General features: G+C 38.8%; 1 protein-coding gene across 1 annotated transcript in view; it reads left to right on the top strand.

The window, feature by feature from the left end:
• Positions 1 to 26,242, top strand: part of LOC116628987 (integrin alpha-2) — a 97,147-nt gene that overhangs the window by 52,393 nt on the left and 18,512 nt on the right. The window contains exons 8-14 of the mRNA XM_032399284.1: positions 1,699 to 1,849; positions 2,132 to 2,297; positions 4,299 to 4,375; positions 6,298 to 6,436; positions 7,886 to 8,031; positions 9,583 to 9,726; positions 25,542 to 25,745. Coding sequence (XP_032255175.1) covers positions 1,699 to 1,849; positions 2,132 to 2,297; positions 4,299 to 4,375; positions 6,298 to 6,436; positions 7,886 to 8,031; positions 9,583 to 9,726; positions 25,542 to 25,745 — 1,027 coding nt within the window. The remainder of the gene's footprint in view (positions 1 to 1,698; positions 1,850 to 2,131; positions 2,298 to 4,298; positions 4,376 to 6,297; positions 6,437 to 7,885; positions 8,032 to 9,582; positions 9,727 to 25,541; positions 25,746 to 26,242) is intronic.

Below are 26,242 nucleotides of genomic sequence, written 5' to 3'. Positions count from 1 at the left end.
AATATGCAATTTATATACAGAGGTAATACCACTAAAATTTAAAAGATTAATGAACTGAGGAAAATATTTGTGATATATATGAAAAAAGATTATTTTCTTAATTAACAAAGAGCTCTTACTAATTAGAAAATAATGAACAATACAAAGAAAAATGGTCAAAGATAAAGAAAAATCAAGAGTTCATAGAGAAAAAAATACAAAGGGCTAATAAACATAAAATATTCATTATCTCTTCATAATGAAAAAAAAACACATATTAAGACAATTATATATTCTCACTTATCAGAATGTCCCCAATTTAAAAGTTTAGTAATCCTCATTGTTAAGGAAAGGAGATGGAGATACTTGCATTCTTTTACATTATGGAAATACAAATTGGTAGAAATTTTTAGAGTCCAATTTTGCAATATCTTTCAAAGTTTGAAATGTGTAAATCTTTTGTCCCAGTAATTTCACTACTAAGATTTTATCCTACTGATACATTTGGAAAAGTATGCCAAGATATATACACAAGGACATTTATTACAGCATTACTTGTAAAACTCAAAATGGCCTAAATGCACAATAATGGAGAATTGGTTAAACTACGGTTACCCCCAAATAATGAAATATTATGCAGCCATTAAAAAGGAGAGCTTTGGAGGCACCTAGGTGGCTCAGTCAGTTAGGCATCTGCCTTTGACTCAGGTCATGATCTCAAGGTCCTGGGATCGAGCCCAACATCAGACTCCCTGCTTAGCAGGAGTCTGCTTCTCCCTTTCCCTCTGCCCCTTCCCACCTCACTACTTGTGCACTCTCTCTTGCTCTTTCTCTCAAATAAATAAATCAAAATCTTAAAAAAGAGAGAGAGCTTTGTATGTGCCTATGTGGAAAGATCTCCATCAAAATGAAAAATTACTGTATTGGGGCACCTGGGTGGCTCAGTTGGTTAAGTGTCTGCCCCTAGCTCAGGTCATGATCCCAGGGTCTTGGGATGGAGTCCTGCATCAGGCTCCCTGCTCAGCAGGGACCCTGCTTCTCCCTGTCCCTCTGCTGCTCCCCCTGCTTGTGCTCTCTCTCTCTCCCTCTCTCTCTCTGTCAGATAAATGAATAAAGTCTTTTAAAAAAATGAAAAATAATTGGCTAGACTATGTCCCCATTTGCATGAACATTTGAGGAGTAGATTACGCATATACATCTAAATAAAATGTTTTCTATAAGGAAACAAACAGATAAAGGTGGTTACCTTTGGAACAGTGGCTTGGTGTCAGATTTTTATTTTATACCTTGCCAAATGCTTTGACATTCTTTCACCAAGTGTATTTATTACTTTTTAAAAAGCAATTTCATATTGAGAAAGTAAATGCAGATCCAGTGAGTAATACTGGTGATAGGACTGAATATCTTTGCTCTGTTGATTAATATTAATGAATTGAATTTTGTTATCAGAAGATAATTCTAAGGATTCTTGATGTAAATACACACACACATGCCATAGAAACTATGGAAATTATTGTTAATGCCAAGTAAGATTTATATATATTTCCCTATAAGCTGCAAATAGAATGTAGGTAAATATGTCACCAGACCTATAGAGAGAAATTCTAAGTCACAGTAGGTCATGCTCAAAGAAGTTAGTTTCACATTTATATTTCTAACCAGAGGTCCACATATTAGCTTCATCTTTTGATAGTGAGTCTTTAATCTTATCTGCCACAGAGATTCTGCTTATGCAGCAGCGGCTGGAGGACGACCGGGTGCCACCAAAGTAATGGTGGTTGTGACTGACGGTGAATCGCATGATGGTTCAATGTTGAAAGCCGTGATTGATCAATGCAACAATGACAATATACTGAGGTTTGGCATAGCAGTAAGTAGATTTTCTTTTTAGTTGTCTTTCAGTGGATGGGTAAGTGCTCCTTTATAACATCACTTCGCAAGACTGCACTTTCTCATTTGGTGCTCACAGCTTTATAGAAAAGATTTTCACTCTGTCTCGCTTCTTGTTGATTTTCAGTCCTGTTGATGAAGGGGGTGTGGATTTACTTCTCCAGAGGTCCTATTGTGTTCAGAAATAAATACTAGAAAGTGCTAGTAGGGATATTGGAGTACAGCTATAATGACTTTTTTCCCCTCTTCCTCTATTTTTAAGGTTCTTGGGTACTTAAACAGAAATGCCCTTGATACTAAAAATTTAATAAAAGAAATTAAAGCAATTGCCAGTATTCCAACAGAAAGATATTTTTTCAACGTGTCTGATGAAGCAGCTCTACTAGAAAAGGCTGGGACACTAGGAGAACAAATTTTTAGCATTGAAGGTAAAAGAACATCTTTCAAAAACTTTTTTCAAGAATTCTTGATTTTATTACTGTATTCTTGCTCTGTTAATGTTAACTTATATACCTTATATGAAAAGAACTCCTATGAATCAGTAAGAAAAATAGACAACATGAGTGAGTTGTTCATAAGATACAAATGGCTGATAAACATAAGAAAATATTCCCAATTTCAGTAATTATTTTAAATTGTAAGTTAAATCAATGTTACTTTGTGCCTAAAAGATAGTAATATATAATCTTGGAGATATTATGGGGAAGCAAAGAAGCTCATACACTATTGATAAGATTATAAATTGTATAGCTTTGGGGGGAAGACAATTTAGTAATATCTACTATAACTGTGAACAGTTTTACCTTTTTACCCTGCATAGTTTTTATAATCTAAAAGTTTTACCTTTTTATACTGTTACATAATTTCTGAAATTCTTGAATTCATTTACAACAAACATGTATACTTTTAAAATTAGAAAAACATAGTGAAGATTTTTAATAGTTCAGATTTCAAGGAAACTTGTTATTTCCCAGATCTACAATAATTTACTTAAATGGCCTTGGAAGGTCTAGTCAGTGTAGAAATACCACATATTCAAGAACTCACTGTATGGAACACACTTCCCAGTTGGTAAAAAGTCCCCAAATTCTGGTTCCTGGTGGCTAACCCAAATAACTCTCAGCAATAAAGAGCTTATTTTATTGAGCACCTATTATAGGTCAGGTTCTCTTTCAGAAACTTGGTCCAAGGGCACTGCTTAAATTAAGTATTCATTCCTTAGTCTTATCTTCACCTCCTGATTATCCACCGGAGACTTCTACCCAAAAAATATTATTGCTTCTTTAAACATCCAATGGTACTTCTGAGTTGTTGAAATAATTGTCAAAATCTAATGTGCCTTGAGATAATATAAAATAATATAAAATTATTTGGCTACCTATGGTATGACTTATGCTTGTTTGTGGTTGCCTGAACATGAATAATCACAATGCAACCTAAATGCTAATTAGAAATGATTTTGTGCCTTATCTGCTATTTTGGATTTTGGGGAAGCACTGCTCTACTTTATTAAAAATTATCTTGGGGCACCTGGCTGGCTTGGTCAGTGTAGCATGCAACTCTTGATCTTAGAGTTGTGAGTTCGAGCCCCATGTTGGGTGTAGAGATTACTTAAAAATAAAACCTTTAAAAAAATTATCTCTACTCAACCTGTGTGCATTATTACATCTTCTAAACAAGTGACTGTGTCATATGGTATACATTATATATATCACTCCTCTATATCCAAGTGGTAGTCCAGGAATTTATTCCTTTTTGTGAAGATTAATGAAGTGTAATCATTTGACCACACTGTATGGAAAATTAATACTAATTGAGTCCTGTGGTTTGAGTGTCAGAGGCAAGCACATATGTAGAAAGAGGACAAACTTCCTAACTGGTAAAATTCCTACTCAGTCTTGAACCCTGGATCCTGAAGCCTAACCCAAATATCTGTTTGGTCTTCATTACACATCAACTGCCTGGCTCTTCCAACTGCATCTAAGATGTGTGTACACTTACTAGTACCAATATTTAAAAGCTAAAAATTCAGTTAGTTTTTTAGCTACTAATAATAATTTTTAAAAAAGGCCATCACTTCAGGTTTTATTTTACCTCATCCCGTATGTTGAGTGTTTTTGATATCAGGAACATCATAAGCATACCAATAAGTGCATTAATGCATAATCAAGATTAACATCAATTTCAAACACTACCTTGGAAGTCTTGTGGGTTGTTGTTAGAACACTTCCTTAGTGATTTCTCCCTCCCAGAATTTGCCAGCTCTATATTTTTGAGCGAACATCAGAACACTGTGGGGGTATGTGTGTGTGTGTGTCCATATATGTGCATGTGCACATGTGTTTGTGTGTGTATGCACATGCATGTGTGTTTGAAAATTTGATTTAAAAACTGACAGTGATATAATTCTTGAAATTACCATCTCCCAGGTACTGTTCAAGGAGGAGACAACTTCCAGATGGAAATGTCACAAGTGGGAATCAGCGCAGATTACTCTCCTCAGAACGTGTGTATATCAGATAACTTCTGGCCATGCTGTCATTTGGCTGAACACTTTGGGGCACAGTAGCTTTATATATAGAATGGAAAAAACAGCCATCTAGTGATCAACAGTTCTGATTCCCAGTCATAGTCATTCAGTTTCTTTGTGCTGCTGATTTGTCATCTAAAAGATGAAGGATAATAACGCCTTCCCTTCCCTGTTTCATGGGGATTTTTTATGGAAAAAATGGTAATATGCAAGAAAGTGTATGAGTACTCCAAGGACAGGCACTATATTAACTCAAGGGATTATCGTTGCAGGAATTTCCTTTAAATCAATTAACTACTGGAAAAGTTTATTTAAAAACACAAACTCTTGGGGCACCTGGGTGGCTCAGTTCGTTAAGTGACTCCTGATTTTAGCTCAGGTCATGATCCCAGGGTCTTAGGAGTGAGCCCACCCCATGCTCAGTGGCATGTCTGCTTGAGATTCTCTCTCTCTCTCTCTTCCCCTCCCCCAGCTCATTCATACACACTCCCTCACTCAAATAAATAAATAAATCTTTAAAAAAACGAAACACAAAACACAAACTCTTGTCATCACTGCCACTCTTGAATTCTGAGGTGCCAAGTATCTCTTTTCAACAAGCAGAGACAGAAGATAGTTGAAAAAAGTGAGAAGTTAGGAAACATGTGAGATGGAAAGCTTTCTTAGCTCAGAAAATGTGTTCTTCCTTCTCATAAACATCCACTTCCACAGGTTCTGGTTCCAACTCTGCTCAGGGTCCCAGTGGAGCAGCAGGGGGACACAGAATGGGCAACACTGGAAAAGCTTAGGGAACAGTATGAACTCAGAGGACTTGATTGCCAGAAGGACGGACCAGGAATGGCTTGGTTTTTTGCTCTAGAAGTAAAGGTGCTGACTTTGTCTGGATCACCAATCGTTAGGAATGCTCGTAAAAGTTATGGGTTTTTCCCTCAGAAATATCGCACACAACTTCCTGAGGTTTTTGTACATGTCCTGAAGTCCCTTCCTGCACCCTGATGTGGAGTCCCAAATTTATGACAGGCATTCACACAATTTCATGGTCTCTTGTCCTCAAAATGGGACACATTTTCCTTTTTGCTCTATTTTTAATGGCTTGTATTTTTCAATCCAAAATCCATATCTTTGATGTTTTCTGAGATCTAAGATCAAAAACTTAAAAATAATAAATCCCATCCTGACAAACCTTGCCCTCTACGATGACTTTCAGCTTTGACGATCCTGGTTGGATTTTGAGTCAGTCCAGAGCATCCTCTCCTGGTTTGTGTACCAGCCTCTCCTGGTGCTGTGCTGACCCATGGCTGTTCTCCAAGTAGATAGAATGTCACCCTATGGTAACCTTTTGTAGCTCTGCTATCTTCCAATAGATGGACTAGGATATAGATGATGGAGGAACATTTGAGAAGGAGTCAAGAGGAAAGAGGAAGAACATTGGAAAATAGAATAGGTCAGAAGAGAGCCTCCCAAGAGGATGTGGCTGGATAGCAGCAGGGCCCCACCTCTCCTCCTCTGCCAGCCGCACTTCCTACTTCTCAGGCATGCCTCACATCCCACCCTGAGCTTTACTCATGAGTATGTGGGACAGGAGGCTCACAACTGTTTGGCATTTGTCCATGTACACCTTTGAATGGAAATTGGAAGCTGGCTATGTGCTCCTCCTGTAGGGTGGTAGAGATTTATCTACAGAATGTATCACGGTAACATGGCCTGGGGGAAGGCTGGTTTTCCAGCACAAAATATAGTAAAACAATGTGGACATATATCAGCATACATTCATATACGTTTTACTTCATCATTTTCTCCTTAAATCTAGGCCATTTATTTCAATGTTTTGCATACGCTGCATTCTTGTGCTTTAAAGGTAGTTTGTGCTCATGATCTTCATTTTTCAATTATTTCAGGATATTCTGATGCTGGGTGCAGTAGGAGCTTATGCCTGGAGCGGGACTGTTGTCCAGCAGACATCTCATGGACATTTGATCTTTCCTAACCAAGCCTTTGACCAAATTCTGCAAGATAAAAATCACAGTTCGTATTTAGGTAAGGCATAGCAGCATTTGACTCAGCAAATTTAAGTTCCCTTTTTTAAAACGAGCCCCTTGCCGAATCTCGGGATCTGTTCAGCAAAGCCCTTGAAGTGTCATCTAATTATTATATTTATTGCACATGTTTATGTTGCCTCTTTGCAAATCGGGCCTTATCCTAAAACTTTAATGACACACCGTATTACACTTGCTGATCTCTTCTGGCTGTTCAAGCAGCTGTGATTGTGCTTCTCTAAAATGGAAATAGTTCCTAAAAGCCAATATAGTAAGTGGTAGTCTTATATTACTTTAGAGTTCTTAGTCTTTTTATTCCTATAATAAGCAGCCACGGATTTTGAGCACCTACTATGGGACAGTTCCTGAGCTGGCAAATCTATCTACATAAACATTTTAATCTTTCCAGGGACGCCTAGATGCCTCAGTTGGTTGAGTGTCTGACTCTTGATCTCAGTTCAGGTCTTGATCTCAGGGTCATGAGTTCAAGCCCTGCATTGGGCCCCAAGCTGGGTGTGGAACCTACTTAAGAAAAAAAAAATCCTTCCAACAACCCTTTGAAGAAAGTATTATTATCCCCATTTTACTTTGAGAGCCCAAGAGGTTAATACCTTTCCCAAAGGTAAATAACTTAGTAAGTGGCAAATCCAGAATTCGAACCTGGGACGGTCTGATTCCAAAGCCTATGTTCTTTACACTGCGTGACATTACCTTTTAAATTCATGTAATTATCCATTCAAGAAATACTTGTTCAGTGCCAAGCTCATGAGCGGCTGATGGGACAACCCCGAATCTAGGGCCTGGTTTATAGGTAGGTGTCCTGCCTCTGCAGGGCAGTGCTTCCGTCACAGGGCAGGAGCAGTTCATCTTAGGAAAAGGAAGATGAGCCCGCAGTGATGCGCCCGGGGACACTGGGAACTGTGCATCCCCCGGGAAGGAGTGCTGACAACAGCGACTCCCTCCTTGGCCTTCTGCGTTGAGCTCCTCTCCAGCACACAGATTCTACCACTTCAGCTAACGAAGAGCGAGCCCTTTGGTGCGGGTGCCCCCACTTTAGCTAACGACCCTGTGACCTCACCACCATGTCTGTTGCTCCATAAAAGCTGGAGATGAAGCTCTGAGTAGGGGTGGAGAGGAGTTGCATAGTGTCTTGGATTGTCCGTCTGTCTGTGCCTGCTTGCCTGCCTGCTGGATTGCCCTTGTCAGTAAGTTACACCGAAAAAAAAAAAAAAAAACCTGTAAACTATACGGAGCGGCTTGCTTTGTGTTTCAGCATTAAAATACCTTCTCAGTCTGGAGGATACACTACTGACCATTCTCCACCTTCTAACACACTCCCCCACCCCCCACCGTGCAACGAAAAAGGACCTCTGGTCATCTCTACTAACTTTTCGAGCCTATCTGGCTGAGCATTTCAACAGTCCCTACTCTGCAACCTCTTCTCTCCTAGGTTACTCTGTGGCTGCGATTTCTACTGAAAAAGACCTCCATTTTGTTGCTGGTGCTCCTCGGGCAAATTATACCGGCCAGATCGTGCTCTACAGTGTTAATGAGAATGGCAATGTCACAGTTATTCAGGCTCACCGAGGTGACCAGGTAAATGCCATGGTGTAGCAGATGAAATTGTAGGGACGACTGGGGCAGAGGAGGAGTGGGAGTTGATAGAAATGGAAACTAGCATTTATTGAGTACCGACCTGTAGCTGGTTCTGTAATCTGTATTTACTTGAATATTCCTTAAATCAATAACTGGGTGATGGGCATAAAGGAGGGCACGTGATGTCATGAGCACTGGGTGTTATATGCAACTGGATGAATCACTGACCTCCACCTCTGAAACTAATAACACTATGTTAATTGAACTTAAATAAAATTTAAAAAATATATATATTCCTCAAATCTTCACAACACTGAGATCTACCATCCTCTTCTAACAGGTTACTGAGAGTTTACTTTCCTAAGGTCAAATAGCTTTCATGGGGTTGAGTTGTCATTAAAACCCTGTCCTGTGCGGCCTCAAAGCCTATGCTGTTTGGTTATATCCAACTGCAAGGTTTTGACTCCCCCAGATTGATAACACCCGGGTCTTATTTGATCCTAATGACAGGCACCGAACATGGCTCTGTTGGCAAGCTCCTACTAAGAGCCAATGATCTAGAGGAAAAATGACGAGAGCAGTACAGCATTGTCAGGACTGAGCTACTACATCTGGGCCTGTCTAGGTGTCCTGTGGCTTTGAGGTTTCTAAAATTAAAGCAACTCTCTTTTCTACCGCTTTCTCCTCAGCATGACCGTTTGGTAGTCAGAACCGCTGATGACTCCCAGTCGTGGCCTGCTGGAGCAGAGGCCAGCTGACAGATTCCTATTTCCTTACTAAGCAGTTTTGGCCCATGGGCTTGGCACATATTTGAAACGGGCAACCCTGATCTCTGACAACCAACAGAAATTTTCCTTCCTTGAGTCAGAAACCAACCATTTAGATTTCCCTTCTCCGGGATTAAGTGTGATGCTCCTGTCTCTATGGATTTTCCAGGAGTAAGAGGACATGAGTCTTTGACTTCCCTGACCACAAACCAGCTATGGTCACATATTTTTCTCTCCTCTTTACTACTTTAAAGAAGGGTGCTTTTATTTTGAGAAAAACGATGACTGTGTTCTAGAACGAATGCTTTCTTTTTTTTTTTTTTAAGATTTTATTTATTTATTTGACAGAGAGAGAGATAGCAAGGGCAGGAACACAAGCAGAGGGAGTGGGAGAGGGAGAAGCAGGCTTCCCGCTGAGCAGGGAGCCCGATGCGGGGCTCGATCCCAGGACGCCGGGATCTTGACCTGAGCCAAAGGCAGACGCTTAACGACTGAGCCACCCAGGTGCCCCTAGAACGAATGCTTTCTTATCCGTTTCTGAATCCTGCAGAGGTAGTCACGTAGGCATGCACTGAACATTCAGATGGCCAACCTCTCTTCCTTCACTGGATCTCCACCTGGTCCTCGGTCCCACTCCATCTGAGAACTTCCCTCCCGTCCAATATCATGCCACGGACAGTTCCACTCGACTTTTGTTTGTTGAATGAGTAAATGAAAGTTCAGTGTAACATTAGGAGTATAGGAGTCCTAGGAATCCTAAGGTTAATATGCTTTCTCATTCCAGATCGGCTCCTATTTTGGGAGTGTGCTGTGTTCCGTCGATGTGAATAAAGACACCATTACAGATGTGCTCTTGGTGGGTGCACCAATGTACATGAACGACTTAAAGAAAGAGGAAGGAAGAGTCTACCTGTTTACCATCACAAGGGTAAGAAAAATTATTAAACTGACTTAGTTTAATTTACTTCAGTATTGGTAAATAAAAGTCAATCTGCATTTTTGCAGAATAAAGAATTATTGAATGATTTTCATATGTAGTATGGTTTATATTTCATCATTTTGAGGATATAACCATTATTTATAATTTTTAAAATCACATTAAAAAGCATAACCTTCAGAGAAAGAGTTTATTGCACTGTCGTTTTCTATGAAAGGTCTTTGAATATATAAGATATATATATAATATATATCCAAAGTATTGTCATTTTTGAAATGCATGCACATACAAACATCTGTGTATTTCCCAAGTACCTCCTTCAATTATTCTTCTTCACTGTAAAGAGATCATAATAACAGAACAAACTATCTTATTAACATTTTACAGTGAAAAGAACAAATTGTACCAGGCACTTTGCACATTTTTGTTTAATCCTGGATGTTTTTTACATTAGTCAGGAAATTCTGTTGTTTAATATAACAGTTATATGCAGCTCTTGGAAATTTTAGTCCTTGCACCTAAAACTTAGCAGCCTCTAACTAGACTGAGCTCTTTAAATCCACATCCATAGTATAATGAACTCGGAGCTGAAAAGAAAACCAAAATTAAAGACACAAGTTGACCTAGAAAACTGGAGAAAGGGTGGGAAAAAAAGGGTAGCTGATTAATATAGTAAATATTATGTTTTGCTGTTGTGATAGTTTGTCCTACCTTATTTATTTAAATGAATGCAAAAATTAGCTCTCAAACAGGAGCAATTAGAACAATTCTAAAGCAGGGGTGCTTGGGTGACTCAGTTTGTTGGGCATCCAACTCTTGATTTTGGCTCAAGTCATGATCTCAGGGTCATGAGATAGAGCCTTGGGTCTGGCTCCTCACTGAGCATGGAGCCTACTTAAGATTCTCCGTCTCCCTCTCCCACCCCCTACTCAGTGTGTTCTCTCTCTCTCTCTCTCTCTCTCTTCCCCCCCAACTTAAAAAAATTCTAAAGCATATAAAGAATGTATAATTGAGTATTCAGTAAGGAAGGGGCATAAATACTTGTTTAAAAATTTAACAAATCCCTAGTTTCTTAAATGTTTGTTACTTCTCAAATATTCTGAATTATCATTAGTTGTTGAAGATGAGAAGATCTCCTAATAATTTGTCAATCTCAGTTACAAAGTGATTTCCGTAAAATTATTATAGAGAAGAATCAACACTGACCTAGTTTCATGGTTGAGAAGCATCGCTTTCTTGTGAAGTCATAAAATATTTCCATTCCTGATTTCAAAATCTAGAAGAAAAAAAAAAAAACAAAAAGTCTTTGGGCAGAATTATTTTTTATAATGTGACATTAACAGTCTCTATTTTTTTTTTTTTTTAGTATAGTTGACACACAATGTTACATTAGTTTCAGGTATACAACAAGGTGATTTGACAAGTTTATACATCATGCTATGTTCATTCACAATTATAGCTACCATCTGTCCCTTTACATCATCAGTTCATTCACAGTATTTCTTATGCTGTAATTTTTTTTTTATTATTCCTGTGACTTACTCATGACACAACTGGAAGCCTGTATCTCCCTCTCCCCTTCACCTATTTTGCCTGACACTCTAGCCCCCCTCCCCCCACTGGCTCTGGCAACCACCAGTTTGTTCTCTGTATTTATAGGTCTGCTTCTGCTTTTTGTTTATTCATTTGCTTCGGTTTTTTTTTTTTTTTTAGATTCCACTTATGAGTGGAATCATGCAATATTTCTTTCTCTGACTGACCTATTTCATTTTGCATAATACCCTCTAGTTCTATGTTATCTCAAATGGCACGATCTCCTCCTTTTTTATAGTTGTGTAATATTTGTGTGTGTGTGTACAAATTTTCCTTATCCATTTGTCTATTGATGGACACTCAGGTTGTCCCCATATCTTGGCCATTGTAAATAATGCTGCAATAAACACAGGGGTGCATATATCTTTTCAAATTAGTGTTTTTGCTTTCTTTGCGTAAATACCCAATAGTGAAATTATTGGATCATATGGTATTTCTATATTTAATTTTTTGAGGAACCTGCATTGTTTTCCACAGTGGCTATACCAATTTACATTCCTACCAACAGTGCACAAGGATTCCTTTTTCTCCACATCCTTGCCAACACTTGCTATTTCTTGTCATTTTGATTTTAACCATTCTAATTGTTGTCAGGTGATATCTCATTGTGGTTTTGATTTGTATTTCTCTGATGAGTGATGTTGAGCATCTTTCCATGTGTCGGCCATCTGTATGTTTTCTTTGGAAAAATGTCTATTCAGGTCCTCTGTCCATTTTTTTAATTGGATTGTTTGGTTTTTTGGTGTGGTATAAGTTCTTCATATATTTTGAATATTAACCCCTTATTGGCTCTATCATTTGTAAGTATCTTCTCCCATTCAGTAGGTTGTCTTTTTGTTTTGTCAGTGGTTTCAAACCTTTGCTGTGCAGAAGCCTTTTACTTTTATTTTTTTAAGATTTTATTTGAGAGCGAGCATAAGTAGGGGAAAGGGGCAGAGGGAGAAGCAGGCTCCCCACTTAGCAGGGAGCCCGAAGCAAGGCTTGATCCTAGAACCCCGGGATCATGACCTGAGCCAAAGGCAGATACTTAACCACTGAGCCACCCAGGTGCCCTGTGCAGAAGCCTTTTACTTTGGTGTAGTCTCAATAGTTTATTTTTGCTTTTGTTTTCCTTGCCTCAGGAGACCTAGCTAGAAAAATGTTGCTATTGTTGATGTCAGAGAAATTACTGCCTGTGTCCTCTTATAGGATTTTTATGGTTTCAGGTCTCACATATATGTCTTTAGTCCATTTTGAGTTTATTTTTGTGTTTCGTGTTAGAAAGTGGTCTAGTTTCATTCTATAGCATGTAGCTGTCCAGTAATCCCAGCACTATTAATTTAAAAGACTGTCTTCTCCCCATTGTATATTCTTGCCTCCTTTATCATAGATCAACTGACCATATAATCATGGGTTTATTTCTGGAGTCTCTGTTCCTTTGATCTATGTGTCTGTTTTTGTGCCAGTACCACAGTGTTTTGATTACTACAGCTTTGTAGTATAGCTTAAAACCTGGAGCTGTGATATATCCAGCTTCATTCTTAAGATTGCTTTGGCTATTAAGGGTCTTCTGTAGTTTTGTGCAAGTTTTAGTATTTGTTCTGGTTTTGTGAAAAACACTGTTGGTATTTTGACAGAGATTGCACTGAATCTGTAAATTGCTTTGGGCAATATGGACATTTTAACAATATTCTAGTCCATCTTCAATTGTGTCATCTTCAATTTCTTTCATCGGTGTTTTATACTGTTCGGAGTACAGGTCTTTCACCTATTTGGTTAAGTTTATTCCTAGATATTTTATTTTTGGCACAGTGGTAAATGGTGTTGGGTTTTTTTGTTGTTCTTGTTGTTCTGTTTTTTACATTTCTCTTGCAACGTCATTGTTAGAGTATAGAAATGCTACTGGTTTCTGGGTATTAATTTTGTATCCTGCCACCTTACTAAATTTGTTTATTACTCCCAGTAAGTTTTTGGTGTAGTCTTCAGGATTTTTCTATATATAGTATATATACAGTATCATGTTGTCTGTAAATCATGACAGTTTAATTTCTTCTTTACCAACATGGATGCCTCTTATTTCCTCTTTGTGTCTGATTGCTGTGGCTAGGACTTGCAGTATTATGTAGAATAAAAATGATTAGTGAACATCCTTATCCTATTCCTGAGCTCAGAGGGAAAGCTCTGTTTTTCACCATTGAGTATGATGTCAGCTGTGGGTTTTCATATATGGCCTTTATCATGTTGAGGTATATTCCATCTACCCCCACTTTGTTGAGAGTTTTTATCATAAATTGAGGTTGAATCTTGTCACATGCTTTTTCTGCATCTATTAAGATGATCATGATTTTTACCCTTCATTTTGTTGGTGTGGTGTAGGACATTGATTGATTTGCAAATATTGAAGCATTCTTCGGTCCCTGGAATAAATCCTACCTGATTATGAGGAATGATTGTTTTAACATATTATTGTATGCAATTTGCTAATATTTTTTGTGGAGGATTTTTGTATCTATGTTCATCAGGGATATGGGCCTATAGTTTTGTTTTTGTTTTCTTAGTTTTAATTGGCATTGGCTGTGTTTTATTTTTTATATTTTATTTATTTTTGTATTATTATGTTATGTTAATCACCACACATTACATCCTTAGTTTTTGATGTAGTGTTCCATGATTCATTGTTTGTGTATAACACCCAGTGCTCCATGCAGAACGTGCCGTCTTTAATACCCATCACCAGGTTAACCCATCCTCCCAACCCCCTCCCCTCTAGAACCCTCAGTTTGTTTCTCAGAGTCCATCGTCTCTCATGGTTCATCTCCTCCTCTGATTTCCCCCCCTTCATTCTTCCCCTCTTGCTATCTTCATCTTTTTTTTTTTTTAATATATACTGTATTATTTGTTTCAGAGATACAGATCTGTGATTCAACGATCTTGCATAATTCACAGTGCTCACCATAGCACATACCCTCCCCAATGTCTATCACCCAGCCACCCCATCCCTCCCACCCCCCACCACTCCAGCAACCCTCACTTTGTTTCCTGAGATTAAGAATTCCTCATATCAGGGCGCCTGGGTGGCTCAGTCGTTAAGCGTCTGCCTTCGGCTCAGGTCATGATCCCAGGGTCCTGGGATCGAGTCCCACATCGGGCTCCCTGCTCGGCGGGAAGCCTGCTTCTCCCTCTCCCACTCCCCCTGCTTGTGTTCCTGCTCTCACTATCTCTCTCTCTGTCAAATAAATAAATAAAATCTTTAAAAAAAAAAAAAAGAATTCCTCATATCAGTGAGATCATATGATACATGTTTTTCTGATTGACTCATTTCGCTCAGCATAACACTCTCCAGTTCCATCCACGTCGTTGCAAATGCAAGATTTCATTCCTTTTGATGGCTGCATAATATTCCATTGTATATATATACCACCTCTTCTTTATCCATTCATCTGTCGATGGACATCTTGGCTCTTTCCAGTTTGGCTATTGTGGACATTGCTGCTATAAACATCAGGGTGCATGTACCCCTTCGAATCCCTACATTTGTATCTTCGGGATAAATACCAAGTAGTGCAATTGCTGGATCATATGGTAGCTCTATTTTCAACTTTTTGAAGAACCTCTATACTGTTTTCCAGAGTGGCTGCACCAGCTTGCATTCCCACCAACAGTGTAGGAGGGTTCCCCTTTCTCTGCATCCTTGCCAACATCTGTCATTTCCTGACTTGTTAATTTTAGCCATTCTGACTGGTGTGAGGTGACGTCTCATTAAGGTTTTGATATGGATTTCCCTGATGCCGAGCGATGTTGAGCACTTTTTCATGTGTCTGTTGGCCATTTGGATGTCTTCTTTGGAAAAATGTCTGTTCATGTCTTCTGCCCATTTCTTAATTGGATCATTTGTTCTTTGGGTGTTGAGTTTGATAAGTTCTTTATAGGTTTTGCATACTAGCCCTTTCTCTGATATGTCATTTACAAATATCTTCTCCCATTCTGTCAGTTGTCTTTTGGTTCTGTTGACTGTTTCTTTTGCTCTGCAAAAGCTTTTTATCTTGATGAGGTCCCAATAGTTCATTTTTGCCCTTGTTTCCCTTGCCTTTGGTGATGTTTCTAGGAAGAAGTTGCTGTGGCTGAGGTTGAAGAGGTTGCTGCCTGTGTTCTCCTTTAGGATTTTGATGGACTCCTGTCTCATATTTAGGTCTTTCAACCAGTTTGAGTCTATTTTTGTGTGTGGTGTAAGGAAATGGTCCAGTTTCATTCTTCTGCATGTGGCTGTCCAATTTCCCCAACACCATTTGTTGAAGAGACTGTCTTTTTTCCATTGGACATTCTTTCCTGCTTTGTCGAAGATGAGTTGACCATAGAGTTGAGGGTCCATTTCTGGGGTCTCTATTCCATTCCATTGATCTATGTGTCTGTTTTTGTGCCAGTACCATACTGTCTTGATGATTACAGCTTTGTAATGGAGCTTGAAGTCCAGAATTGTGATGCCACCGGCTTTGCTTTTCTTTTTCAACATTCCTCTGGCTATTCGAGGTCTTTTCTGGTTCCATACAAATTTTAGGATTGTTTGTTCCATTTCTTTGAAAAAAGTGGAGGGTATTTTGATGGGGATTGCATTGAATGAGTAGATTGCTCTAGGTAGCATTGACATCTTCACAATATTTGTTCTTCCAATCCATGAACATGGAACTTTTTTCCATTTCTTTGTGTCTTACCCAATTTCTTTCATGAGTATTTTATAGTTTTCTGAGTACAGATTCTTTGCCTCTTTGGTTAGATTTATTCCGAGGTACCTTATGCTTTTGGGTGCAATTGTAAATGGAATAGACTCCTTAATTTCTCTTTCTTCTGTCTTGTTGTTGGTGTATAGGAATGGCACTGATTTCTGTGCATTGATTTTATATCCTGCCACTTGACTGAATTCCTGTATGAGTTCTAGCAGTTTTGGGGTGGAGTCTTTTGGGTTTTCCACATAAAGTATCATATCATCTTCAAAGAGTGAGAGTTTGACTTCTTCTTTGCTGATTTGGATGCCTTTTATTTCTTTTTGTTGTCTGATTGCTGTGGCTAGGACTTCTAATACTATGTTGAATAGGAGTGGTGATAGTGGACATCCCTGCCATGTTCCTGACCTTAGGGGGAAAGCTCTCAGTTTTTCCCCATTGAGAATGATATTCGCTGTGGGGTTTTCATAGATGGCTTTTATGATACTGAGGTATGTACCCTCTATCCCTATACTCTGAAGAGTTTTGATCAAGAAAGGATGCTGTGCTTTGTCAAATGCTTTTTCTGCATCTATTGAGAGGATCATATGGTTCTTGTTCTTTCTTTTATTAATGTATTGTATCACATTGATTGATTTGTGGATGTTGAACCAACCTTGCAGCCCAGGAATAAATCCCACTTGGTCATGGTGAATAATCCTTTTATTCCAATGTACTGTTGGATCCTATTGGCTAATATTTTGGTGAGAATTTTTACATCCATGTTCATCAAGGATATTGGTCTGTAATTCTCCTTTTTGATGGGGTCTTTGGTTTGGGGATCAAGATAATGGTGGCCTCATAAAATGAGTTTGGAAGTTTTCCTTCAATTTCTATTTTTGGAACAGTTTCAGAAGAATAGGTATTAATTCTTCTCTAAATGTTTGGTAGAATTCCCCTGGGAAACCATCTGGCCCTGGGCTTTTGTTTGTTGGGAGATTTTTGATTACTGCTTCAATTTCCTTAGTGGTTATAGGTCTGTTCAGGTTTTCTTTTTCTTCCTGGTTCAGTTTTGGTAGTTGATACATCTCTAGGAATGCATCCATTTCTTCCAGATTATCTAATTTGCTGGCATAGAGTTGCTCATAATATGTTCTTATAATTGTTTGTATTTCTTTGGTGTTGGTGGTGATCTCTCCTCTTTCATTCATGATTTTTTTTATTTGGGTCCTTTCTCTTTTCTTTTTGATAAGTCTGGCCAGGGCTTTATCCATCTTGTTAATTCTTTCAAAGAACCAGCTCCTAGTTTCGTTGATCTGTTCTACTCTTCTTTGGTTTCTATTTCATTGATTTCTGCTCTGATCTTTATTATTTCTCTTCTCCTGCTGGGTTTAGGCTTTAGTTGCTGTTCTTTCTCCAGCTCCTTTAGGTGTAGGGTTAGGTTGTGTATTTGAGACCTTTCTTGTTTCTTGAGAAAGGCTTGTATTGCTATATACTTTCCTCTTAGGACTGCCTTTGCTCTATCCCAAAGATTTTGAACAGTTGTGTTTTCATTTTCATTATTTTCATGAATTTTTTTAATTCTTCTTTAATTTCCTGGTTGACCCATTCATTCTTTAGTAGGACGCTCGTTAGCCTCCATGTATTTGAGTTCTTTCCGACTTTCCTCTTGTGACTGAGTTCTAGTTTCAAGGCATTGTGGTCTGAAAATATGCAGGGAACGATCCCAGTCTTTGGGTACTGGTGGAGACCTGATTTGTGACCCAGGATGTGATCTATTCTGGAGAATGTTCCATGGGCACTAGAGAAGAATGTGTATTCTGTTGCTTTGGGATGGAATATTCTGAATATATCTGTGAAGTCCATTTGGTCCAGTGTGTCATTTAAAGTCTTTATGTCCTTGTTGATCTTTTGCTTAGATGATGTGTCTATTTCAGTGAGGGGGTTGTTAAAGTCCCCCACTATTATTGTATTGTTCTCGATGTGTTTCTTTGCTTTTGTTATTAATTGGCTTATATAATTGGCTGCTCCCATGTTAGGGGCATAGATATTTACAATTGTTAGATCTTCTTGTTGGATAGATCCTTTAAGTATGATATAGTGTCCTTCCTCATCTCTTATTACAGTCTTTGGTTTAAAATCTAATTTGTCTGATATAAGGATTGCCACACCAGCTTTCTTTTCGTGTCCATTAGCGTGGTAAATGGGTTTTCCACCCCTTCACTTTCACTCCGGGGGTGTCTTTGGTTCTAAAATGAGTCTCTTGCAGACAGCATATGAATGGGTCTTGTTTTTTTATCCAATATGATAGCCTGTGTCTTTTGATTGGGGCATTTAGCCCATTTACATTCACGGTAACTACTGAAAGATATGAATTTAGTGCTATTGTATTGCCTGTAAGGTGACTGTTACTGTATATTGTCTGTGTTCCTTTCTGGTCTATGTTGCTTTTAGGCTCTCTCTTTGCTTAGAGGACCCCTTTCAATATTTCTTGTAGGGCTGGTTTCGTGTTTGCAAATTCCTTTAGTTTTTGTTTGTCCTGGAAGCTTTTTTACCTTTCCTCCTATTTTCAGTGACAGCCTAGCTGGATCTAGTATTCTTGGCTGCATATTTTTCTCATTTAGTGCTCTGAATATATCATGCCAGTCCTTTCTGGCCTGCCAGGTCTCTGTGGATAGGTCTGTTGCCAATCTAATGTTTCCACCATTGTAGGTTACATATCTCTTGTCCCGAGCTGCTTTCAGGATTTTCTTTGTCTCTGAGACTTGTGAGTTTTACTATTAGATGTTGGGGTGTTGACCTATTTTTATTGATTTTTGAGAGGGGTTCTCTGTGCCTCCTGGATTTTGATGCCTGTGTCCTTCCCCAAATTAGGGAAGTTGTCTGCTATAATTTGCTCCAATATACCTTCTGCCCCTCTCTCTCTTTCTTCTTCTTCTGGGATCCCAATTATTCTAATGTTGTTTCATCTTATGGTATTGCTTATCTCTCGAATTCTGCCCCGTGATCCAGTAGTTGTTTATCTCTCTTTTTCTCAGCTTCTTTATTTTCTATCATATGGTCTTCTATATCACTAATTCTCTATTCTGCCTCATTTATCCTAGCAGTTAGAGCCTCCATTTTTTTTATTGCACCTCATTAATAGCCTTTTTTATTTCAACTTGGTTAGATTTTAGCTCTTTTATTTCTCCAGAAAGGGTTTCTCTAATAACTTCCATGCTTTTTTCAAGCCCAGCTAGTATCTTTAAAATCATCATTCTGAACTCTAGTTCTGACATCTTACTAATGTCCGTATTGATTAGGTCCTTGGCAGTCAGTACTGCCTCTTGTTCTTTTTGTTGAGGTGATTTTTTCTGTCTTGTCATTTTGTCCAGAGGAGAATAGATGAATGAGAGAACAAAATGCTAACAGGGTAACAACGCCCCAGAAAATATACACTAAACAAATCAGAAAAGACCTGAAACCGGGGGAAAAGAAAGGGAAAGAAAGAAAAAAGAAAAAGGAAGAAAGAAAAGAAAAGATAATAACAAACAAAAACAAAACAAAAAAAAACAGAATATGATCAAATATGATCAGGCTGGTGCATAGATCAGTACCACACACTAGATTCTGGGCATATTTTGGTCTATTAGAAGAAAATGCCTCCCAAAATTTTAAAGAAAGAAAAACTTATATATGTACAAAAATAAAGGTTAATACAATGAAGGAATGGAATACGACTGTGAAGATGAAACTTATAGGAGATTTTATAAAAGGAATTGATTAGATAAGAAGTTGGTTGAAAAAAGAAAGAAGGTTAAAAAAAAAGGGGGGGAGAGAATGTGATCAGGCAGGAGACTAGAACAAAGCCATACACTAGAGATTTAGGGTACATTTTGATCTGTTAGAAGAAACTGTATCTCAAAATTTTAAAGAGAGAACAACTCATATATATATATATATATACATACCAAAAATAAGGGTAACTACTATGAAGGGAGAGAATATGACTCTAAAAATGAAAAATAAAAAATATTTTTTTAAAAAAGGGATTGATAAGATGTTGGTTAAAAAAGGGAGAAAGAAAATTTTTTTAAAAAGACAATTAAAAAAAATTAACTTTGAAAGACTAAAGAATCATGGTAAAAAGGCATGAATTCTATGTGCTGTATTCCCCTAGCGCTGGAGTTCTGCCATTCTCGCTGATCGGTAAACTTGGTCTTGGCTGGCTGTTCTTGCTGATCTTCTGGGGGAGGGGCCTGTTGTCGCAGTTCCCAAATGTCTTTGCTGGAGGCGGAATTGCCCTGCCCTTACCGGGTTGGGCTAAGTAATCTGCTTGGGTTTCTCTCGGGAGCTTTTGTTCCCTGCAAGCTTTCCGTACAGCTTTGGAAGACGAGAATGAAAATGGCAGCCTCCCAATCTCCGACCCGGAGGAGCCGAGAACTCAGGGCCCCACTCCTCAGTGAGCCCCCAGAGAAAAGCAGTCAATCACTCCCGTCTCCCCGGTCTCTGGCCATACTCCGTGCTCACCCGGCCTGTGACCAAATGTTTCTATCTCTGGCACCCGGCCCGTATGGAGTCTCCAAACCCAGCAGATCCCTGTAGTGCGCTCCCATGCTGCTCCTCCCTGGGGAGGAAGGGGAGTCTCCCCGGATCTGCTGCTTGTTGGGTCCCTGCGGGAGGAGCAGTGGCCCAACTGTGCTGCGGATCACGGTTTATGGCAACCCCGAGCTGGAGAGCCCACTCCTCCGCTCCGTCTTTGCAGCCGGCTTCCCTGCTCTGATACCTGGGGGAGCTCTGCTGCACTCAGGCACCCCCTGTCTTTCTGTGACCCCAAGGGTCCTGAGACCACACTTTCCCAGCGAAGTTTCCACCCCCCGCTTAGCCGCTGGAGTGACTTCCCTCAGCGGAGCAGACTTCTAAAAGTTTTGATTTTGTGCCCCGCTGCTCTATCACTTGCCGGTAGTGGCTGATGGAGGCCCCCTCCCCCGCCGTCTATCCTCCCGAATATCCCCTCAGATTCACTTCTCTGCACGTCCTACCTTCCAGAAAGTGGTCACTTTTCTGTTCAGAGAGTTGTTGCTATTCTTTTCTTCGATCTCCTGTTGAGTTCATTGGTGTTCAGAATGGTTTGATCCCTATCCAAGCTGAATTCCTGGGACCAGATGAAATCCAGGTCTCCTACTCCTCTGCCATCTTGCTCTGCCTCCCCGGGCCTATAGTTTTATTTTTGTGGTGTCTTTGCCTGCTTTTGGTATCAGGGTAATACTGGCCTCATAGAATGTATTTGGAAGCTTCCCTTCCTCTTCTGTTGTTTGAAATAGTTTGAGGAGAATAGGTATTACTCCTTAAGTATCTGGTAGAATTCCCCTGTGAATCCATCTGGTCCTGGACTTTTTCTTTTCTTTTCTTTTCTTTTTTTTTTTTTTTTTTTTTGGATATTTTTTTGATTGCCATTCAGTTTTGTCACTTGTAATTGGTCTATTCAGATGTTCTATTTCTCCCTGGTTCAGTTTTGGAAGAGTGTATGTTTCTAGGAATTTAACCATTTCATCTAAGTTGTCCCATTTGTTGGTATATAATTTTTTATAGTATTCACTTACAATCCTTTGTATTTCTGTGGTATCAGCTCTTCTCATTTCTGATTTCTTTTTTTTTTTTAATTTGGGTCCTTTTTTTTCCTTGATGAATGTGGCTAAGGGTTTGTCAATTTTGTTTACCTTTTCAAAGAACCAACTCCGTTTCACTGATTTTTTTTCTTTTTTTTTCTTTTTTGTTGTTGTTTCTAGGTCTTTTATTTCTGCTCTGATCTTTATTGTTTGCTTTGGTTTTGTTTGTTCTTCTTTCTCTAGTTCCTTTAGGTGTAAGTTTTGATTGTTTGAGCTTTTTCTTATTTCTTGAGGTAGGCCTGTATCACTGTATACTGTATACTTCTCTCTTAGAACCGCTTTTGCTGCAGCCCAAAGATTTCGGACCGTGTGTTTTCATTTGCATTCATCTCCATGTATTTTATTTCTTCTTTGATTGCTTCATTAACCTATTGGTTGTTCGGTATCATGGTGTGTAGTCTCCATATGTTTGTGTTTTTCCTTTTTTCTTGTGACTTATTTTTAGTTTCGTACTGTTGTGATCAGAAAAGATGCATGGTATGATTTCAATCTTCTTAAATTTATTGAGGCTTGTTTTATGGCCTGGTAGTGATCTATTCTGGAGAATGTTCCATGTGTGCTTGAAAAGAATGAGTATTCTGTTTTGGGATAGAATGTTCCATATATATCTGTTATGTCCATCTGGTCCAAAGATGGTCAAAGACATTGTTTCCTTATTGATTTTTCTGTCTGGATGGTCCAGACAGAAGTGGGGTGTTAAAGTCCCCTACTATTATTGTATTACCATGAATTTCTCTCTTTATGTCCATTTATGTTTGCTTTATGTATTTAGGTGCTCCAGTGTTGAGTGTATAGATATTTATAATGGTTATATCCTCCTGTTGGATTGATCCTTTTGTCATTATGTAATAATTGTTGTTACAGTCTTTGTTTTAAAGTCTATTTTGTCTGATATAAGTATTGCTACCCCAGCTTTTTTTCACTTCCATTTGCATGGTATATCTTTCTCCATCCCTTCACTTTCAGTCTGTATATGTCTTTAGGTCTGAGGTGTGAGTTTCTTGTAGGCAGCATATAGATGGGTCTTGTTTTTTTATCTACTGTCACCCTATGTCTTTTGGTTGGAGCATTTAGGCCATTTACATGTAAAGTGATTATTGATACTTTTTGCCATTTTAAAAATTTGTTTTCTGGTTGTTTTATTCCTTTTCCTTCTTCTTTGTGACTGATGAGTTTCTATAGTGTTATATTTAGCTTTCTTTCTCTTTCTTTTTTGTGTGTCTATCATAGGTTTTGTGCTTGTGGTTACCATGAAGTTCACATAGAACATTCCAAGTAAAGAGCAGTCTATATTAATTTGATGGTCATTTAAGTTCAAAGGCATTCCAAAGGTGGGGGGGGGGCTTTTTCTTTTTCCCCTTTTCTTCCCTTTTCACTCCCTTCTCTACATTTTATGTGTATGTTGTCATATTTTACATCTTTTATTCATAATTTTCTTATCTCTAATTATGGCCATTTCTTTTCCACTTAAAGAAGTCCCTTTATTTTTTCTTGTAAGGCTGCTTTAGTGGTGATGAACTCCTTTATCTTTCATTTGTCCAGGAAACTCTTCATCTCTCCTTCAAATCTGGATGATAATCTTGTCTGGTAGAGTATTCTTGGCTGTATGTTTTGTTTTGTTTTGTTTTCCTTTCAGCACTTTGCAAGCCAGAAGAAAGTAGCAGGATATACTCAAAGTTTCTGCAGAAAAATCAGCTGATAGCCTTATAGATTTTCCTTTCTAAGTAACTTTTTGTTCCTTTCTTGCTGCTTTTAAGATTCTCTCTTTATCTTTAACCTTTGACATTTTAGTTATGTGCCATTGTGTGGACCTCCTTGGGTTCATCTTGTTTGGAACTCTCTGTGCTTATTGGACTTGGATGTCTATTTCCTTCCCTAGATTAGGGAAGTTTTCAATTATTTCTTCAAATAAGTTTTCTACACCTTCCTCTCTTTTTCTGGGACCCCTAGAATGCAAATATTTGTTCACTTTGTCATCCATGAGATCTCTTAATCTATCTTTTTTTTTTTATTATTCTTTTCTCTTTTTGCTGTTCAGCTTGTGTTGTTCTCCATTACCCTGTCATCCAGGTTGCTGGTATGTTCTTCTGCATCCTCTAATCTACTGTTAATTCCCTGTTATTTCAGTTATTGTGTTCTTCAACTCTGATTGGTTCTTTTTAATATTTTCTATATCTTTATTGAAAGTCTCACTAAGATCTTCCACTTTTTTCTCCAGCCCAGTTATCTTCACAATTATTAAATTCTTTACCAGGCATGTTGCTTATCTCTGTTTCATTTAGTTGTTTTTCTGAGGTTTTTTTTTTTCCCCCTTTCTTTTGGAGCAAATTCCTCTGTCTCCACATTTTGCTTGACTTTCTGTGTTTGTTTCTGTGGATTAGGCAGAACAGCTACTGCTCCTAAACTTGAAGGTTGGTGTCCCTTTGCAGACTGTGTGTGCTTGGTGACTTTTCTGGTGGCTGGAGCTGTGGCTGTATATGCTAGTTATTTAAACTGTGGCTTTTTGCAGAAAAAAGAAAATAATAAAATTTGAAAGAAAAGGAGGAAATAAAAGTTTTTAATTTAAAAATAAAAACTTGTTTTAATTAAAAAATTAAAAAAAAAAAAAAGAACTAAAATTCCACAGCTTATTTTCTGTGCCCTGGCACCACAGAGGCTGGTATGGGCTTATGGACCCTGGGCTTGCTGATGTTGCAAGCCCCCTCTGATGACTGAACCCTACCATTTATAGGGTTGGGACCTGTATGTTATGGCATCTAAATCCACTGGTGATTGTGTTTGGACCCTTGCTCCAGTCTGGGCCTTAAAGGTGGAGGGGGAGAGAGTGTTCCCACCACTCCTTGGCCCTTTTAAACTGTGGCTTTTTTTCTGTGTCCCAGCACCACACCACTGAGACTGGTGTGGGCTTGAGGACCGTGGGCTTGTTGAGGTCAGTGAGGTTGAGAGCTCACAGAGACAACCAGACCTGCCCATCTGCTGATCAGACCCTGTTCTGCCCGAGGTTTTAAGGTGGAATGGTAATAATGTAAACCATCATTTTCCAGTCCCTCTGACTTGGAGAGCTTAGCGTGCAGCTCCTCCACAATGTGGCAGAGTTCTAGTGTTGTCTCTTTCAGATGCTAATTGCTCTTTTAAACTATGGCTTATTTTCTGTGCCCAAGGACAGAGGAATTTGTGCCTGCCCTCACCATACTCTGCATCCCCACGCATCAGTTTCCCTTTGTTACTGTGTCTCTGCCTCTCTTTGTGTTCTTTTGTCATTTTCTCTATCTTTGGTTGTTCAGTAGCTGTTCAGTCAGCCCTCGGTTGTTTTTTGTCTTTTTGTTTTGTGTTGTTTTTCAGGAGGAATTGTTCTATTAATAGGTGTAATTTGATGGGTTCCAGGGAAGGGGGGTGAGTTCAGGGTTACCATCTTGAACTGGAACCTAATGGTCTCATTTTCTACTTCCTGTCCCATTATAATTATGCCACTGTTCAGTAATTTTTAAGAAAAGGTCTAAAATAAGATACTGTGTTTTTTGTTGTGTCTCCATCTTAATTTTATGCAAGATACTAGATTTTCATCAGCAAATTTTAAAAGTTTCAGAAACAGGTAAAGATTCTAATATTAAGGGGGGAAAAGAGGCAAAGATATGGGCAGTGTTATGTAGTTGTGCAGCCACAGTAGGGAATTTGCTCCTTTCACTTTGGTTTATGAGCACACATCCTATGAGCTTACTTGCTAGAATTCTCATTTATAATTCTCATCATAGAGAATTTTGAAATCTAGGTTTGAAATCCTGTCTGCTTTTTAACAGTTTACAAATTGGTTTGGGCATCATTTGCTGTGAATTTTAATGATAAAAGTTGGAAGGTTTGCTTTAATCATCCCTCTCTTCCCCTTTGCAAGGGCGTTTTGAATTGGCACCAATTTCTTGAAGGCCCTGAGGGTATTGAAAATGCTCGGTTTGGTTCAGCGATTGCAGCTCTTTCAGATATCAACATGGATGGCTTTAACGATGTAATAGTTGGTTCACCTTTGGAAAATCAGAACTCTGGAGCTGTGTACATCTACAACGGTCACGAGAGCACCATTCGCATTAGATATTCTCAGGTAATCCGTGGAGTTCCATAGTGATGCATTCACTTGTGAGTATCATCATGTTAGAGTGACAGAGTACCATGCAGACAATCTGATCCATCCCACTTATTTTAGAACTGCATTTGTTCATTAAGCAAACATTTAGTGAGCCTCCTACTCTGTGTCAAGCACTGTCCTGGGTCTGGAGATACTGTAAAGAACAGGACAGGTGGGGTGCCTGGGTGGGTGACAGCGGTTAAGCGGCTGCCTTCAGCTCAGGTCATAATCCCAGGGTTCTGGGATCGAGCCCTGAGTCAGGCTCCTTCCTCAGCAGGGAGCCTGCTTCTCCCTCTCTCTCTCCCTCTGCCTGCCTCTCTGCCTACTTGTGTTCTCTCTCGATCTTTGTCAAATAAATAAAATCTTAAAAGAACAGGACAGATAAAATTCTGCTCTTTGTGGATCTTACATTTTTTGTGGAGGAGACAGAGGGGAAAATAAGGTAAGTGAGATAAAGTGTTCCAGATCATAAT

The sequence above is a fragment of the Phoca vitulina genome, unplaced genomic scaffold, assembly GCF_004348235.1.
Source record: "Phoca vitulina isolate PV1807 unplaced genomic scaffold, GSC_HSeal_1.0 scaffold165, whole genome shotgun sequence".
Classification (NCBI taxonomy): Eukaryota; Metazoa; Chordata; class Mammalia; order Carnivora; family Phocidae; genus Phoca; species Phoca vitulina.
Note: the sequence above shows the minus strand (reverse complement) of the source record. Positions and strands in the feature narration are given on the sequence as shown.